Source organism: Heloderma suspectum, chromosome 2 (assembly GCF_057233095.1).
Source record: "Heloderma suspectum isolate Gila_16-S chromosome 2, 16-S_ref, whole genome shotgun sequence".
Taxonomy (NCBI): domain Eukaryota; kingdom Metazoa; phylum Chordata; class Lepidosauria; order Squamata; family Helodermatidae; genus Heloderma; species Heloderma suspectum.
The window spans coordinates 43,433,433-43,452,816 of NC_139459.1; the positions used below are offsets into that span (position 1 = coordinate 43,433,433).

The following is a 19,384-nucleotide window of genomic DNA, read 5'->3' on the forward strand; positions in this document are numbered from 1 at the left end:
TGTCCAATTGATTAGGATCATGGTGTTCAGTAGATAGAATTGATCTTTCCAAAGCACATCCTACAAGTATTAAAAGGAAATGGACTTACTTATATGCTTATAAGTATGTAATGCTTATACAACTGAATCATATAAGGTGCCTGATTCTAATATTTACTCTAAAGTTAGCTTATATTTTACTCTAAACATTCTCTTACAATGGGAGTTAGTTTGAGCATGTTTAGAATTCCAGCCTTGTGACAGAAATTGTCCAGATTAAGATGGCATTATTCTTAAATAATGGTGTAAGATAAGTAATTTCTATTAAAACAAAAAACAGCTGCTTGGCTAAAAACAGATATTCCTGTGGTCCGGTCTTGTCACTGGTCCCAGTGTAAAAATCCTTCAATCATGGAGCGCCAGTGGTTCTAAATAAGGAAGGCAAGCTAGGAGTAAACATTTTTAGTCCAGACAAATACTGAATTTTTATACTGCGTGGAATATGACTTCCCATACTTAATGCCCAGAAGATTTGTGAGACAAATCTGGACCATATGTCCTGGAATCGAGTACAGTTGTGGGCACTTCTGCAATAAGTAATATGAAAAGGGAATTGCACATTTTAGATGTTATTTACTAGATACTCTGACATCGACTGAAGCTGAGGGCAGGCCTGAAATTCTGTGTTACTGTTTTTATTTATTTATTTACAACATTTGTATACTGCTCCATATCTAAAGCAGATTCCAGAGCGGTGAACATAAAAGGTAAAATAGTAAAAAGATAAAAAGATAAAAAGATGAAAACACCATTATTAAAATTATTATTTTTAGAAACAGAATGCCAATGAAAACTGTGGCTGGTCAGCTAAGGAATGCTGCTGGAATACAGCTGTTTCACAGAGGCGCTGAAAGCAACATAGCGTTGGCATCTGCCTGAACTCCAGGGGCACGGGCTTCCAAAGAAAGGGAGCCACCCCACCACCACAATTTTCGATAAATTGTGTAGGAAACAGGATCTAAGAGGCAAATCTGCCATAATTGTGTTTGTGAGATGATATTCCTCATGGCCCAATCATCACACACCAGTGGCAGTGGAAAGATCTGAAACTGGGGGTAGAGACGGAAGGGGTCTTAGCAAGATGCTAAGTATCCCCAGTCCTGAGGCAGGCACCTTTTAGATTCTGACCATAGACTTCTAAATACATTTCCTTTGTCTCTCTTTCACAATTATGCCTACGGAATTACACATTCTCTATGACAGGCTTCCTTAATACGGTGCCCTCCAGATGTTTTGGACACCAGCTCCCATCAACCCTGACCAACATGGCCAATGGTCAGGAATGCTAGGAGTTGGTCTAAAATATTTGGAGGGCACCAAGTTGGGGAAGGCTGCCCTATGACTTCGAAAGACAAAGTTCTGTTTTCTTCCTCTCAGGAAGAGATACCGTTTTCTGTTTTCTTTTAAGCCCATATTATAGTCCAACAGTTGATGGTAGCGAAGTTGGTTTGAAACAGCTAAATGACCCATAGGTCTAAAATAGTCCTTTAATCTGAGCATATCCCTTATTTTAACAGTCTGAATAGTTTTCAGAATCAAGCATTATTTACTAATAGTAGTAAAAGTAACATTAGAAGGAATTGTCACAATCTAACACTAAAAACAGTTCTTTAGATCCTACTTTATGGAAATATTCTAAGAACCTGCATGAAAGACATGAAACATTAGTGATTCATAGTATCTTCTCAGGCAGAGAAAAACATTTATACTGCTTCTAATTAACTTTATTTTACTGATCAGGTGGTGGCTCGGGTTTTAATATATCTTGCTATTGGTGGAAGTTTTCAAGACGAATTCTGTTTGGATCTTCAGGATGTCTTAATGCAATTCCATATCGCAGCAGAAGTTCAATATAAGGCGACCAAAATGAAGCACTGATAGCTATATATGGATCATGTGGTGTGTTTATGAGTCTATCAATCAGGCTCTGAAAATGAAAATAAGATTTAGAATATAACGTTAGCTTTGATATGTCAGACTCAGTTTGAAATTTGGGATAAATGTAATAAGAGCTTACAAAAATTATAAATACAATTGAAAGATGTTTCTTCTAGTTGGCTTCAAATTACTGGATACAAAATGAAGATGGATTCAAGTTTCTTATTTTAAAAGAATTAGAGAGCATGCTGTGGGCCCTAGGTAGTGTTTGGGGCACCACAGGATGCTGCTGTGGATCTCCTCATCCGCATTTGTAGACAGAGCCAAGAGCATGCAGGAGGACATCCGATTATGGATCTTCCCTCCCCCACCCCAGGCACCATGGAAAGCTTCTCTTACAAGACCTTATAAGAGAGGCTGAAGAGGGAGAAAAGGGGGCATGCTGGTGGGCAGGGAGAGGGGAGACTGGGTTGCGCAGTATCCTATTGTATCTCCAGTCCCCTCCTCGCCTATTGAAAGGTAAGTCAGCTAGACAGGCTCAGAGGCCCATTTAGCGCTTTTTGTATTTTAAATGGAGGAACGGAGGCGGTTAATGTCAGTATATATAAAATACATGCTCTCTCTCTTTATAATACTTAAGTTGAAAAATAACGCATAGAATCATAGAATAGTAGGGTTGGAAGGGGCCTATAAGACCATTGAGTCCAATCCTCTGCTCAATGCAGGAATCTAAGTCACAGCATCCCCAACAGATGGCTGTCCAGCCTCGTCTTGAATGCCTCCAGTGTGGGGGAGCCCACCACCTCCCTAGGTAACTGGTTCCATTGTTGTATTGCTCTAATGGTCAGGATGTTTCTCCTGATGTTCAGCCGGAATCTGGCTTCCTGTAGCTTGAGCCCATTATTCTGTGTCCCGCACTCTGGGGTTATCAAGAAGAGATCCTGGCCTTCCTCTCTGTGACAACCTTTCAAGTACTTGACGAGCGCTATCATATCTCCCCTCAGCCTTCTCTTCTCAAGCCTAAACATGCCCAGTTCTTTCAGTCTCTCCTCATAGGGTTTTTTGTTTCCAGTCCCCTGATCATCTTTGTTGCCCTCCTCTGAACCCTTTCCAGTTTGTCTGCATCCTTCTTAAGGTACGGTGCCCAGAACTGGACGTAGTACTCCAGATGAGGCCTAACCAGTGCTGAATAGAGGGGAACTAGTACTTCCCAGGATTTGGAAGCCAAGTATCGCCCATCTTGTAACTGTGCATTTGGTTTCTTTTTCCTAGGTGCAGAACTTGGCATTTATCCCTATTAAATGTCATTCTGTTGTTTTCTGCCCAGCGCTCCAGTCTATCAACAACCCTTTGAATTCTGTTTCAGGTCGTCTCTAAGCTTTTTGTGAAGCCGCGTTGGCTTCTTCTGTTGTCTTCCGCCTTTTTTTCTTGATGGAATTGTTTGTAATTGTGCCTTGAGAATTCCCTTTTTTAAAAACTCTCACCCATCTTGGACTCCTTTTCTCATGAGAGTCGCTTGCCATGGAAACTTACTGATCATTGTTCTGAGTTTATTAAAATCAGCTTTCCTAAAATCCAGGGTATGTGTTTGGCTACACTCAGCTTTTGCTTCCTTTAGAACCAAGAACTCAAGTATAACATGGTCACTTTCCCCCAGAGTTCCCACAACTGCTACTTTATCCACTAAGTCATCCCTGTTGGTTAGGATCAAGTCAAGGATAGCCAATCCTCTAGTTCCTTCCTCTACTTTCTGTAGGAGGAAATTATTAGCAACACAAGTCAGTAATCTCTTGGAGGGGCCATGTTTTGCAGAATTTGTCTCCCAACAAATATCGGGGAAATTGAAGTCCCCCAATCCCACTACATCATGCTCCTTGAAACATTGGCTATTTGCTTTTCAAAAGTTTCATCCTCGTCTTCTCCTTGATTGGGTGGCCGGTAGTAGACTCCGACCACCATGGTCCTTTTATACTTTGCTCCATTTATTTTAACCCAGATGCTCTCGATGGGGCTACCAAGCTCATCCCCCTGTATTTCTGTGCAGAGATATGTCTTTTTAACATATAGTGCAACTCCACCTCCCTTTCTGTTCCTCCTGTTCTTTTTGAACAAGTTATATCCTTCAATTGCTATATTACAGTCATGGGAGTCATCCCACCAAATTTCAGTTACACCTACCAAGTCATAATTTCCCTCCTGTGTTAAGAGTTCAAGTTTGTTCTGTTTGTTTCTGATACTCTGGGCATTAGTGCATAGACATCAAAGACCATGTGCTTTATAGTCTGGCTTTCTTCCTACATGTTTCTGAATTATTGGGCGCTATTAGAGCTGTTCTCTGTTAATAACTAGTAAATCCACCAATACTACTATCTGGAATCGGCCCTACAGGTAGGATTGGAACCACTGTAACACAGTGCCCCCAACTCCCATCCTGAAGAGCCAATCCAGTAAGATACCATGATCAATGGTATCAAAAGCCTCTATCCAGGAAGATCAGCAGTGTAGCACTCCCCTTGTCTTTCTCCAGGAGTAGGTTGTCAGAGCAACCAAGGCTGTTTGAGTGCCATACCCTGCCTGAAGCCAGACTGAAATGGGTCCAGATAATCAGTCTCCTCCAAGAACGTCTGAAGCTGCCCAGCCACCACACGCTCAAGCACCCTGCCCCCAAATGGGATATTAGCAATGGGGCAATAGTTCTCACATACCTCTGGGTCCAGGCAGGTCTTCTTCAGGAGAGGGTCCACTACAGCCTCTTTCACGGTGGCAAGCACCACCCCCTGACATAGTGAAGCATTTACCACCCCCTGGACCCACATAATACTTACATACTGCTTAATATAACAACAAAAGCTAAAATCGAACAACAAAATCTAACAATAGGAAGGAAATTGGAAGTTGGGACATGTGCCTCTGGCCTTTGCTTTTAATTTACTAGTTATGTACTCTGCTTTAATTTACTAGTTATTTAACAGAACTATCCTATACATATCTCTTCAGATGTAAGTCCCATTGAGTTCATTGGGGTTTACTCCCAGGTAAGTGGGTGCAGGATTGCAGACTAAATTACTGTTATAACATATATTTTATTTTCTTAACATAAGGTTGGATCCAGACTTAGTTATGCTTTAAGTAGGCCCACTGAAATCACTGAGATTACAAAATGCTTTACTGATAGAGGGGTCCAAGACTTAGGCCCGCTGTCTATCCTATGCCCTACCGGTAAGAGCCAGACAGGGCAGAAGGAGGACAGAAGCAATTTTGCTTCCTGTTCCACCTTTAAAAAAACCAATAATTTCAGCTAGATGAGCCTTTAAGCCCATGTAGCTGACTTTCCAGCACTGGGCATGGACGATGATGGAGAGGTTGTAGGATCCTGTGGATCCTGGCCTCTCCTCTCCCCTCTCACTGTCCCACTCCCTTTTCACCCACCCTGAGCTCTGCTGAGGTTGCAACAGCAACCTCAGAGAAGCATCTACTACACTGCTTTCTGCAGTGGCTGCAAGGGGGCAGTGCCATGGGAATGGTCTGATGTCGGATTCCCCCTCTCAAGGTTGTAGGAGTGTCCATGGCCTTGGGAGGGGGAATCCAACATAACCTTTGGTTCCTGGGACACTCTCACAGGGACCATAGGATTGCTCTGCCTGTCCACTGATTTCAATGGGTCAACTCTAAGCATGATGAAGTTTGGAGCCAACCCATAGTAAATGGGCTTGATAGGAAATATTATATACATTTCAACTTTTCACAAAGTGTATGGTAGACGCAAAAGGGCTATCCATCCAGTCTTTAGACTAGTGGCATGGGGAGGAAAATTTTCCATTATATTTTACTGTATTTTTTCATGGAAAATTTTCCATTTCTAAAAATCCATCTATTCCATAAAATCAATTAGCAACACAATGAATGGATACAAAAGCAGGCAAGTCAGACAGTTTCAAAGTTGTAATTAACTTTTTCCAGATGACTATCCTTAGGAAGCTCTCATAAATGTCAATCCATCATGCACAACTCCTTTTTAGCACCTTCATTTTTTTTCTTAAAATTTAAACAGTATAAATAATAATTTGGTATTGAGTTGTCATTTCTTAGAAGATATTTACAAGTATTCCAATAAAAACAATTTCCAAGTAAAATTTTGAATTTGTTTGTGTATGGTGTTTAAACCACATTAAAGGCACAATCCCATTAAAGACATGTTATACAGAAAAAGGTTTAGATAGAAAATACTTTTTTCTGTCTAAACATGCATAGGATTACACCCGAAGTGTGCTTTACTGAGCTCCCCCCCCCCCCCCGAAGTAAGTCCCACTGAATTCAATGGGACTTACTGCTAGGTAAGTGTGTATAGGACTGCAGTCTGTTAAACATGCAACATCAGATACCAATTAATACAGGCATTAGAACATTTTCTTCATCTTTTTTTCAGGAAGCCCACATTACTGCTTTAGAATCCCTTCTTATGGTTAGGTTTTGTAGCTGAATATAAAACACACACCAAGACCATCAGCAGAGAAGGCCACATGTTGTTTTTCTTGTTGGAATTACAAACAATTCCAGCAACAAAAAAAGGCGAAAGACAACAGAAGAAGCCAATGTGTCTTCACCAAAAGCTTAGAGATAACCTGAAAACAAAAAAAGGACACATATAGGAAGTGGAAGGAAGGCCAAGCAACAAAGGAAGAGTACAGGCAAGTAGCTCAGAATTGCAGGGATGGCGTCAGGAAGGCTAAAGCTGAGAACGAGCTGAGGTTAGCGAGGGATGCTAAAAGCAACAACAAGGCTTTACGTGCATAGTAAAGGACAGAGGAAAGAAATGGTGGTTCAGCTATTAAATAAGGATGGCAAAATGATAACGGATGACACGGAAAAGGCAGAAGTGCTCAATTCCTACTTTGGCTCAGTCTTCTCCCGAAAGAGGGTCTATAAGCCCCCTGGCAAAGGCGAAGTACAGGCTGAAGGGGCAGGACTGTAGCTTGAGATCGATAGGCATATGGTCAAGGAACACCTAATGACTTTGAATGAGTTCAAATCTCCAGGGCCAGATGAACTGCATCCTAGAGTAATAAAGGGACTGGCAGAAGAACTCTCAGAACCACTATGTATTATCTTTGAGAAATCATGGAGGACAGGGGAAGTGCCAGATGACTGGAGGAAGGCTAACGTTGTCCCTATCTTCAAAAAGGGTAAAAAGGAGGAACCTGGGAACTACAGACCAGTCAATCTGACATCAATCCCTGGGACAATTCTGGAGCAGATTATCGAGCAATTCATCTGTAAGCACCTTGAAAACAATGCAGTGATTATTGGAAGCCAACATGGATTTGTCAAGAACAAATCCTGCCAGACGAATCTGATCTCATTTTTTGATCTGGTAACCTCCCTTGTGGACTGTGGGAATGCTGTGGATATCATATAGCTTGACTACAGCAAAGCTTTCGACAAAAGTGCCCCATGATATCCTGATGAGCAAACTAGCTAGAAGTGGGCTAGATGAAACAACGATCCGGTGGATCCAGTCTTGGCTACAGAATCAGACTCCAAGAGTGCTTCTCAGTGGGATCTTCTCAAACTGGGGAGAGGTAACGAGTGGGGTACCGCAGGGCTGGTGAGGGTTCAGAGGGGGGCAACGAAGGGGATCAGGGGACTGGAAACAAAGCCCTATGAAGAGAGACTGAAAGAACTGGGCATGTTTAGCCTTGAGAAGAGAAGACTGAGGGGAGATATGATAGCGCTCTTCAAGTACTTGAAAGGGTGTCACAGAGAAGAAGGCCAGGATCTCTTCTTGATCATCCCAGAGCGCAGGACACGGAATAATGGGCTCAAGTGACAGGAAGCCAGATTCCGGCTCAACATCAGGAAAAACTTCCTGACTGTTAGAGCAACATGACAATGGAACGAATTACCTAGGGAAGTAGTGGGCTTTCCCACATTGGAGGCATTTAAGATGAGGCTGGACAGTCATCTGTCAGGGATGCTTTGACTTAGATTCCTGCATTGAGCAGGGGGTTGGACTCAACAGTCTTAAAGGCCCCTTCCAACCCTACCATTCTATGATTCTATGTGTATAAAACGCAGAGGATTAGAGTCCTGTTTCCATATATTTTGCTCCATTAAGCTCCAGGCACAATGTCTCCTTCCTGACTCAATGCAAATGCTGGGAGGGATTGCAAACAGCTTTGTTCTCCAGCTACTGTTGGCAAGCCTGAGCCATTGTCACTGTTTATCCTCATTTAGTTAGAACATCTGGATTCTAACTAACAAGACAAAAATTGCTGCTCTTCACTAGTGACCAGGCAAGTCCCTTTGTCAAAGGCTGATTTTGTATTCAGGTGTCTGTACAAAATGCAGCATGAAGAACCTCTGTTAGATAACATAAAATGGAAAACAGTCTCCCCTGTATCTTGGACCCAGTACATTTAGACGTCCAGAGGTCATAAACAACAACAGGAATTGAGTCCAGAAGGCTATAGGGTGGGCAACTTTGGCAAGTCTGGGGGCCATTTTCCACCTCCCCGCCCCCAGAGGGGCTGAACTCTTGCTATTGCCACACCAGTGAAATTCAGCAGCGCCAGCAAAAAACCAGCCATTTGTTTTCAAGCTAAATTTATCCCTCTCAGCCTCCGTCACAGTTGAAACTGCGGTGTTTTTCCTGCTGCAGCCAAGTTTTGGCAGTGCAGCTGCAACGCCTGCACTGGAGGCTTCAGCCTTGGCTGCTAGCTAATCCCCACAATGGTCTCGAGGCAGCTGCATGGTATTGTGCCAGCTGAAGGCTCCAAAACGTCAAGGGCGGCCCACGCAGAGTGCGGCACAGTATTTTATCCTCAAAGTTGCACTATAAAGACATGAATGTGACTATCCAACTGACTCGGCCTTTCAAATACATAGCATGGATATGTAATTCACCATTTACTTTAGCTTACTTTTAGATCTGGCACAATGTTCTTGTCCTTACCCTCAAAGTCCTCCATAGTTCCCTCCCCACCATCTTTCTGCTTTTATATCCCGATTCGACCCTGCCTGTGACCTTCACTTCTCCACCTTCATCACCCCGAGCCACCTGAAAGATTACTGTTCCCTCAGATGTATTTATTTATTGCGTTTCTAACCCACCTTTTTTCCTCTTGCAAGGAACCCAAAGCGGCTCACATGGGACTGGATCCAACAGATCCCCCGTGCAGGTGGCCTGGGTTCACTGGCGGCGCGCACACTGCCCCTCTCACTGGCAGCTGTGATGTAGCGCTTCCTGGGGTAAGCGCTGAAACGAGCAGAAATGCTCGTTTCTGGAAGGAGCAGCTTGCGCCCTTTCCAGGAATGAGTGTTTCTGCTCATTTCGGCGCTTCCCCCTGGGCGTGCGACACTGTGGCCACCAGTGGGAGGGGCAGTGCGCCCGCTGCCACCAGCAAGCCTGGGTTGCCCACAGAAGGGAGTTGTTGGATCCAACCCGGTGTCCTCCTCTTCATCCCATCCTCACAACAACCTTGTGAGGTAGGTTAGGCTGAGAGTAAGTGACTGGCTCAAAATAATCCAGTGAGCTGCATGGCTGAGTGGGAACCTGAGCCCAGGTCTCCCCAGCCCCAGTCCAACACTCAAACTCACACTGGCTTTCTGATGATTCCACCCTTTCTCCCTTGTTGCCTCTTATGCCTGAAACTGCCTCCCAGAACATGTACATGATGCCACTTCTCAGCCTTCCTCAATATGAAACTTTTCCTTACGGTCTTTGGCACAACCCCCAAGTCACAATACCCTACTATAACTAAGCCCATGGAGGTATAACGGAAATAACTGCGTATTCTTCCCATTTATCCCTTACTCCTACAAGGCAAATGGCACTATTTAAATGCTAAACAAAAGAAGTAATGTTTCAGCCAAGGCAATTAGATATTTTTTTCTGATATGAAATAGAAGTCTAACAAAAGCCCTGCTCTCTGAAGGAAAGGCAAGCACGACTGCTTGGGGCTGAGCAGTAGCCTCCTTTGAGTACGAAAACCTCTAGACTCTAGGAGGAGGGACTTATCATTCCAAACCATCCACTAATCCCTGGAGTATTTATTTCGCTCCCTACCTGTTCCAGGCTTGAACTGCAGCAAATACACACACACGTTATCTTACCTCTAAAATTTCATGTAATGTTGTTAGCTGTACATTTGGCTCTTCAGACAAATGCTACAGGAAGCAAAAGACAAGTAAAGTTCAATTTCATACTGAAGACATGCATATTCACAAAGAAAAATTCAATAAATAGTTGTGAACTCATTGATGTTTTGAATTCATTTCTCTACTTACGCCCTTGAAAAAGGGATTTATGCATGAGTAGTTGTGCCAGAATCTGGATGGCAATGAGCATTTGAACGTGCGTCCCATTTAAAGGTATACACTAGAATAGATGGCATCCTCATTCAAATGACCATCTTCTGATTTACATTCATAGTTTCTGATCTAACATGACAAACACACAGAAGTCTGCTTACACACCCAGACTTAATTGGATCAGGGTGTTACAGTATAACATTACAAAATAGAAACATCACAAACTAGAGAGTGCGATCCATGTATGTACCAGTAGCATTTAGCATACAACCCAATTTTGGAGTAGTTATTGTTCTCAAATTTTGAGAATTTCGGTTGTCGCTGAAACATAGTAAGCTTTTTGCTACGATGGACGTGGCGATGGTTTGAAAAAATATGGGCAGTCTGGCCAGAGTTAATGTTCAGGGGGGACAAATATAATGTGTTGCATCCCATGGTGTTGTTCAGCCAGGGGAAACAAACTGCTGTTGGAACACATTTCCCTCTTCTGCCTTTGCAGATCTGCTCTGGAAGGTTGGGAGACACTCCAGAGCAGATTTGTGGCAAATGGGGCGGGGTGGATACAGGGGGAAGGAGAGGATGAGGAAATCCTGTCATGCAAGCAGAATTCCTGTTGCACAAGCAGACTTCCACTCACAAGAGGGTTGGATCCAACTCAATGTGCAGTCAGGATCCTATTTCTCCCCATTATTACCTCATCTTTGCTACTTCTAAATTATACTTACACAACTGCTGATTTTACTACATAGCTTAACATTCATTTTGCAAAGAAAATATAAATCTACCTGCACATTTCCAGCACAGTCACACAAGTTATAGCTTACTAAAGAAGACTGTACTACTTAGAAGAGGCAAATATCCAAATGGGTAAGAGATTAATATTCAGAATCTTGTCCAACTATAATTGCCAACTTTCCTTAAAATACTATAGAATCCAAACTTGCAAAGGCCTATCTCAGGCATGAAAATCCACAGCTGTTTGACTCCTGAAAAATCTTTGAACCTGGCCCTCTTGATTAGGCAGAAAACCCCGTAACGCAAGACTAGAGGGGATGTCTCCAGTAAATTTGCCAACTATGGCCACCAGGGGGGCATAGTGAGCACTCTGTTCTCAATCCTATCTGGGAAAGAAACAGACCTATGTTTGAAGCTGCTGGTGGCAATGGCTTCCTGCAACAGCTACAAGAGGAGTGAGCACAGGGACCAGTTCTCATGACCTGCAAGATTCAAGGAGGAAAGAGAGCCTAGGGATGCTGGAAAAATTTGAGATGGACTAAAATGAGCTCAGATTTCTAAAAAATCTGACCTGTGGAATCTGCTGTGGAGTGACCCCCCCTCCCCCCCCCCTGCCCAGGCCACACGGAGTCCATGGACTTCCAGATTATTTTTTTTACTTTCCTGAAATTTATACATATAAATTTGTAGGAAAATACTTAAGTTTCTGTTGAGGAAACGTTGACTGGAATGGGGGACAATACGCTAAATATTACGTACTAAGGTAAATTACGTAAATACTTATGTAATTATTTATGTATTTTTCCGCACAATGAAAAAAAATTGCATCCGTCTGTGGGTGGACAACGGAACAAAAGGCACCTGACAATCCGGGAAACACAGATGGAGAGGATTTTACACAGTCCGTACATCCCTAAGAGAGACTGGCAGCACATAGGGGAGAACTGAAAATAAGGAAGCTAAGATGACAACAGGGCTACAGAAAGTGGGCAATTCAGTGAGGAGAAATTAGAATGAGAGAAGCTGGCTCAGGGATTGGAGGTGGGCTCAGGCGTGGTGTGAGTACAGTTAGTAACAGCAGGTCTTTGAACAGCAGACAGGATGAGTACTTGCTGGAGTATGTTATTAGAATGAAGTGTACGACATTTGATCTACAATTTCAGTGTGTTTATAGCATTTTCATCTATGCATTTAATGATAATCAAGAGAAAAAGACTTCTTAACTTAATATGAAAATGCAAACAATCATACTCTTTTCTTTTTTGTAGTTCCACTATCCTCAGGGAGAGGAAAATGTTCTTCGAGGAACTCCCCCAGAGCGTTCAAAATCCTGTCCTTATAGGCTTTTATTTTCAGCATTTTACTTTTCAGTTCTTGAAAGGCTCTAAGATGTAAAAGCACAAAGTTTAATTGTGGTGACATTTTTGTAAATAAGAGAGTTCTAACACCATAATGATAACAGTATCAATAGACCAACTTGTAAACAACCAAAAACCAGTTGTTTTTTTATTCACCCCAAACAATTTGATAGTGCTGTTTGCTCTGTCTTATGAATCCAATTTTCCTAGTTTCCCCCACTCCCAAAACTAAAATAGTATAAATACCTTTTCTCAGAAAACTGTACAACTTGAGTGCTAATTTCTTCCTCTGTTTGATTGAGACAGTCTATTAGCTGTTGCTGTTCTTCTAACCATTGCTGTTCCCTTTGAATATCGATGTGGGGAAAATAAAAGATAAAACAGATAATTCATATTTTATAGAACTGCAAAAACAGTTCTATGACAATGCTCAGAACAGTACAATATATACCTTAGTAAGTTTTGCTTCAGTTTTTTGTTCTTTGCCTGAATTGTTGATAGCACCATTTCAAGATCATGATCTAATTTCTGCAACTGAAAAGAAAATGTGTTTTATAGAAATGTAAATCTTTGCTGTTATGCTATGAAAAGCAATACATTTTTCTTTTGTGTATATGTATGTCTTATACTTAAAATCTATAGTATTAGAGCGCATGGTTTTCTGAGGTCTCTGGGGGAGTTTCTTGTAGATTTAGCCAGCAATCGTGCCAAGGCTCTCATCTCTCTCTGGGATAGGGAGATGACCCAGGCTATCAGTATAATCACTCCTGAAGTCCTCAGCCCAACTGTAAAACCATGTCAGCCCCCTGGTATTCAGGACAGCTGCAGGCAACAAAATGACTGGGTCAACAACTAGAGCACAAGTGGCAGACAACTCATGACAAACATGATGGAACATAAGTGAGAAATCATTATAGGGTTTATTCCATGATGATGATAGCAGTGAAAAATCTTACTTCTGTGCCATTATTGCAACTGCAGAGTGCTGGCCAGCAGAGCTTTTTTGAGTGGTGAGGAGCATTTTGCATGAAGGCTTTGGGGTCAGCTGACAGAGTCCTCAAAGGCCTGCTGTGGTGTTCATTTGCATTGTCCTTTGCATTGTAATTGCTCACGTATGTACCAGCTAGTTATGACAGAGTTAGAGATGGATACAGCTAGGACACCATCTTGTCAGATGGTCTGGAGAAATTTCAGCTTGTGCATCCCAAAGATGTGGACATGCTGCTTGGAAGATTGAGTCCTGCCACCTGTTCTCTAGAGCCTTGCTCTTGGATATTAAAAGCTGCCAACTGGGCTTACTGTTTAGAACTCAGAAGTGCTTAATGCTTCTTTGAGGGAAGCAGTAGCTCCTCCTGCCCCTAAAAAGGCAGTGGGTGAGACCTCTACTGAACAACAACAAAATCAAATCTGGATCCCATGGTCCTGGATAATTATCACCTGGTGTAAAGTGTCCCATTCTTAACCAAATACCAAAGAGGGTGGTGGCATCTTAACTCCCAGGAAGTTTTAGATGACAGTGATTATTGGGATCCATTCCAATCTGGCTTTCAGCCTGGGCAGAGGACAGAAACAGCCTTGGGTGTCCTGGCAGATGACTTATGCCAGGGGATGGACAGGGGGAGCACGACCCTATTGGGAGGAGGACAGGGGGAGCACGACCCTATTGTCCCTCTTGGACATCTCAGGGGCCTTTGATACCATTGATCATGGTATATTTGTGGGTCACCTGGCCATATGAGTGTGGGAGGCAGTGGTTCCAGTCCTTTTCAGTGGGGGGAACTCAGTCAGCAGCGCCACCCATCTCACGGCTTTGGATATTGGGTGCCACAAGGTTCCATCTCATCTCCTATGCTTTCTAACATGAAGCCACTGGGGGAAGTAATCCAGAGGTTTGGGCTCAAGTGTGATCAGTATGCAGATGATACACAACTCTACCTCTAGTTTCTATCTACTAATCCCAGGGAAGCTGAAGGCAGTTTTGGGATGGATGAGGGCAAACAGTCAAGCTTAATCAGATAAGATAGAGGTACTGTGGGTAAGGAAGCTTGTTAACCAGAGTGGAGGTGTGCGGCTAGTGCTAGACAGGGTGGCATTCCCTCTGAAACACCAAGTTTGCAGCTTCAGGGTTCTCCTGGACTCAGTGCTGTCTGTGGAAGCACAGATGGCAATCATAGCTAGGAGGCCCTTTTGTCAGCTTAGGCTGATACATCATCTGTGACTCTATCTGGAGTTGACTGATCTTGCCTCAGGTACTCATGCCCCGGTCACATCCAGACTAGACTACTGAAATGCATTACACATGGAGCTACCATTGAAGGCGTTTTGGAAACTTCAACTAGCGCAGAATGCGGATGTTTGTGGAGGCTAGTTTGGAGCATATTGCTTCAATATTACATTGGCTGCACTAGCTGCCTATTCACTTCCAAGCCCAATTCAAAGCAGTGGTTTTGATCTTTACAGTCCTAAATGGTTTGGGACCTGGTTACATGATGGATCACTTGTACACATATGAGCCCACCTAGGTCTTGAGATTGGCCACAGCCATCCTGCTTGCAGATCTGCCAGTAGGACGATGGCCAGAACATGAGACAGGGCCTTTTTGGTGGAAGCCCCTTGTCTATAGAAATCTCTCCCTTAAGGGATACGTCTGGTGCTCTCCCTTTTATTTCAATCTACCTTTGGTTAAAAAGTGGTGTTGGCTTTATTATTATTGCTCTTGTTTTAATTGTTTCTAGTGTATTTTGTGGTTTTGTGATATTAGGGCTATTATGATATATTTTATGCCACTCTTCTGGTTTTTAGATTTACAAAATTAAATTATTTGTTGTTTTAGTGATTGGATATCAATAATGTGTTGTTTTACTGAATTTCTTTTGTTTATATTTTGATAGTGAGCTGCTTTGGGAGGAATTTTAGTTTTGAAAAGCAGCATAAAATTTCAAAACAATAAGTTTTCCATGTGCCAAGACAGCTTAATACCTAGAGCCGTGCAGAGCAATCCGCACATAAGAGCATCCATCCCTTAGTTGATGTAGGGTTAGCAGAATACTGTATCTAAGATTTTCATAAACATTAATTAGACATATTATGACTATATGTCTCTTGTACAATTTTAGAATTTCAAATATATGTTCATCTTGAGAATAAAAGCAATGTGAGGAATCAGTTTCACACACACACACATTATGAGAATTTGAGATTTTCAGCTAAACTGTCTGCAAAGCAGAATGCCAGACCCAACATGATATAGGAGGTATGACATTTCCTCAAAGGAAAGAAGTTAGCCAATCATTTTGTTGAAACAAAATATGTATTAGTGGGTCTTCTCCCATGATCTTTCTATTAAGAGGTTTAAGAAAACTGTTGGGAAGCAACCAAATCCAGAGCAAAGAAGACAAAGAAGTTATTTTAAACAAAAACTATATACTATAAGCATGTTTTCATTTATTAGCTACAGTTTAATTACTTATTTTAGCAGAGGAACCACAAGAATCTTCCCAGGTAATGTTGCATAGCAATTCTTTGCCAAATATGTTGAAATCCTGCCACTAACACATTCTAGCTTTTCTTGTTAGCAATAAGTCTGGAAAAGTTCAAAAGAGTAATATTTGCAGATGCTATTGCTATAAAACATTGGAGTTTTTATAGACTGCTGTTCGATTTATAATATCTTTACAACTTTAGGCAGTCCTTAACTCCACCAAGCAATCCACCAGCTACATATGGTGGCCACTATGGCCAGTTTGTCCTGCCTACCTAGGGAAGAAGAGTTGTCATGGTTAATAATCTGTGTTCAGGTTGATAGCTCACAAGTTGTACAGGCCGGACTTTAGGTAAATTTGGGACTTGAACAAAGCAATGGCAAAAGCGCATTGACCTCAGTAGCATCACAATTTATCCTTCATGACAGCCAGAAAACCAGTTATGCCACCATAATTGGGCTGGAGCCAAAGAACTTAGCGGAACTGAAACAGTGGCTAGTTCAGTTCCACAAACACTTTCATGAGCACTAACATAAAAGATTGGGCGCTACTAAATTTGATAGCAGTTGTCTTGCTTCCTCTTGTGCACATCATTGTGCAAGGTGAATAAGAACATTGGTGGTCGTTTCACTTGTCTTACGCAATGCTCTAGCGTCTAGTGAGGGTTGAGGAGCCTCTGGCCCGCAGGCTGATTCCAGATTGGAGCTTCCCACAGGCCCCACTTCTCCCAGCACTAGAGAACAGGGAGGTTCCTCTCCCTGCACTTGAGAAAGGCTGCCTTTTTCCACTGCTGAGAGGGACTTCCCCTTTCTCTGTGTAGAGAAAGGCATGGAGAGAGTGCTCCATGCCTCCCTCTGCATGGAGAAAGAACGAAACTCCTTTTCTCCACGCAGAGATCGGCAGGAGTGATATCTCTGCAGGGAGAAACTCTACAATTATGTCAGGGGGAGGGGGCCACCCCCTACATCATCTGGCTGCTGGGGGTTGAGCCAGAAAGCAAACTGCCCCTTGGTGGTGGTGGTGAGTTCCCCACCCCAATGTAGCGGAAGTGGAAGTCAACTTCAGCCTGACTTTAATCCTAATCATAGGAATTTTTAGATCAATGTATCTAAATTCTAGTTACTCCATCCTATGTGCTTTATGGACAATAGCCAGTGTATACTGTATCCCTAGGTCAGGCAAAAGAAGCAGACCTCCTTCAATTATACCAATTACATCTCAGGGAAAGCTAGTTGTACGTGTGTATATTTACTCCTAAGAGTGATACATTTATGATCAACTCGTAATTTAACAGACATACCTGGTCTCTTCCTAATGCTACCAGAACATCTGGATTCGTAGTCATTACTGAAAAACAGAACATGTTGCCAAGTTCTTTTTAAAAAAATGTTTCTTCACAACATATCTCATTAGTCTGACTAAAACAATTGCATTTCTCTTTCCAGCATTAGTCACTACAATATTATTGTTGTTGTTGTTGTTCAGTCGTTAAGTCGTGTCCAACTCTTCGTGACCCCATGGACCATAGCACGCCAGGCCTTCCTGTCCTCTGCTCTCTCCTGGAGTGTGCTCAAGTTCATATTCATTGCATCACTTAAAAATGGGTTTCTATAAATTCTTCATATTTATGGAAAATTAGTTGAACAAAACCCCACACAGATATCTGTAATGCCATAGCATTGTTTTGCCTCTTGAGACACAAGAGGGACAACACAGGGGAGGTGTCATGCCCTTGCTGGAGGAACCCTCCTCTGAGGAGGAGCTAGAGTTTCCAGAGATGGATGACACCATGGAATCTTCCATAGCAGGAGATCTGTGGGAGTCTGGGCCCTCAGGGGAGATGACCACAGGTCTACCCGCACAGGAGGAGGGGCGTTCCACCTCAGAGGCAGAGGTTGGACAACTACTATGACAGCATCACTGCCTCAAGAGGCAGGACAGTAGGCTTCCTTTGAGAAGGAGCCCTCGATTACAAAGGAGGACCCCCTGAGAAGGCCTTCATGAGTAGGACTTTTGCCAGAGGGCCTGTAACGACATGCAGCTGAGCCCTAGGTGGGGTTCTAGAAGCTCTGGTTATATAGACCTTCAGTTTCAGTTTAGCCATTGTTGGAACATCTACCTTGGCGCTTAGTACTTTGTATCCTGTTTCTCTGACCTTGTTTTGTGTTTGGACCTCTGTGCTACTGAACCCTGGACTCCTGCCTGACTCTGCTTTGGATTGCTCTCTTGTGTTTGGACCTTGGCTGCACCTTAGACCTCTCCTGTAGAAATCACATATTTGACTGGTAATTCTGTGCTCTTGACCTGTGCCTGTGTACTGACTCACTATTGGACTTGCCCCTTAGTTTGCCCTAATGCTGAGCTGGATTCTGCCCTAGCAGGGCATCTCTCACAGGGTAGGTGTCTCACAGAAGAGAGTATTCTCCTCACAAGGAGTTCAGACTGTGTGGTGGCTCCCTCTAAACAAGTGTGAAAAGCTGCTAGAAGTGCAAGGTCCTTATTTGGGGAAATGTACCCCATTTTCTTTCCCCTCTGGGTTGACTGATTATGCTGGTAAGCCAAGTACCACCAGGGGAAAGGGCCACAATGAAGATGCCTTTTCCTCTCTCCCCACACCCAAGATTTGGAAGGGTCCAGGTGGAGGAGGCCAAGCATCATCCTTGACCAACCTTTGTCGGCATTCATGGGCCTAGCTATATTCAAGATCACTTCTAGTAATCTCAGTCTGAATGGAGACATCTCCTGCTCCTTGGGATCTGGCCATTGTCCTATGGGTGACTAAGCCTTTGCTCTGGTGGACACCTAAGTTTGAAATTAGCTTCCTCCAGATCCCTCTTCATTTTTAAAAACCACCTGAATAACTTCTGTTCTCCAGAGACTTTCCCCTTTGGAAAAATGGTTTTAGTGTAGTGTCCTGGGTGTCATTTACTAAAGGCGCAATCCTGTGGCCGCCAATCAGCGGCTAGACAGCCATAGGATAGGCCGGTTCCCAGGAACCAACCTTGGAGAAGTCAGTTCCCTGAGAACCGACCTCCACCCCCTCCCGCGCTGCCTCCTAGACAGTGCGGAATGGCCCCGTGCTCTGAAGAAGAGCATGGAGCTGCGAAAACAGGGCGTTCCTGGGGGTGTGCTGGGGTGGGCAGAAGTGCCGTTCTGACGCTTCCTATGCGTCAGCTGGTGTCTGCCCCCCCCACTCCGCCTTCCTATGGCTAGACAGCTGAAATTGGCTGTCTTGCCACGAATGCAGGGTGGCTGAAGCACGGAGGGGACAATCTCCTCTGCGCTTCTTCTGCCCTGCATTGGATAGGCGGTCGCCTCCGAGTTCGGAGGCAGCTGCCTATCCCAATAGGATTGCGCCCTTCAGGGATTATCACTTTCTCTCCAAATATAATTATTAGCCATATTATTATGCAAGGCAATAATACACCAATTCATATTTAATTTCTCCCTTCACTGGGTTACGTTCCATGGCATGGTAACTATTTAGAAAATGAAGGAGCTGATTGTTTTCACCTTGATCTCGTAAGTCCACTTCATCATGATAATGATCAGTAATAATTTAGAATTCATCTGTTTTATCTT

The 19,384-nt window shown here is 43.2% G+C and overlaps 1 protein-coding gene across 3 annotated transcripts in view; it reads right to left on the bottom strand.

Annotated features, from left to right (window-relative positions):
• Positions 1 to 654: 654 nt before the first annotated feature.
• CENPK (centromere protein K) overlaps positions 655 to 19,384 on the bottom strand; it is a 28,240-nt gene continuing 9,510 nt past the window's right edge. For 2 of the 3 annotated variants that reach the window (XM_084833324.1, XM_084833325.1), the window contains exons 5-10: positions 17,103 to 17,149; positions 12,772 to 12,854; positions 12,567 to 12,665; positions 12,214 to 12,346; positions 10,030 to 10,083; positions 655 to 1,966 (exon numbers count right to left, since the gene is read on the bottom strand). In XM_084833324.1, the coding sequence (XP_084689450.1) occupies positions 1,808 to 1,966; positions 10,030 to 10,083; positions 12,214 to 12,346; positions 12,567 to 12,665; positions 12,772 to 12,854; positions 17,103 to 17,149 (575 nt within the window). In that variant the 3' untranslated portion in view covers positions 655 to 1,807. The remainder of the gene's footprint in view (positions 1,967 to 10,029; positions 10,084 to 12,213; positions 12,347 to 12,566; positions 12,666 to 12,771; positions 12,855 to 17,102; positions 17,150 to 19,384) is intronic. The other variant, XR_014787603.1, reaches the window with a different exon arrangement.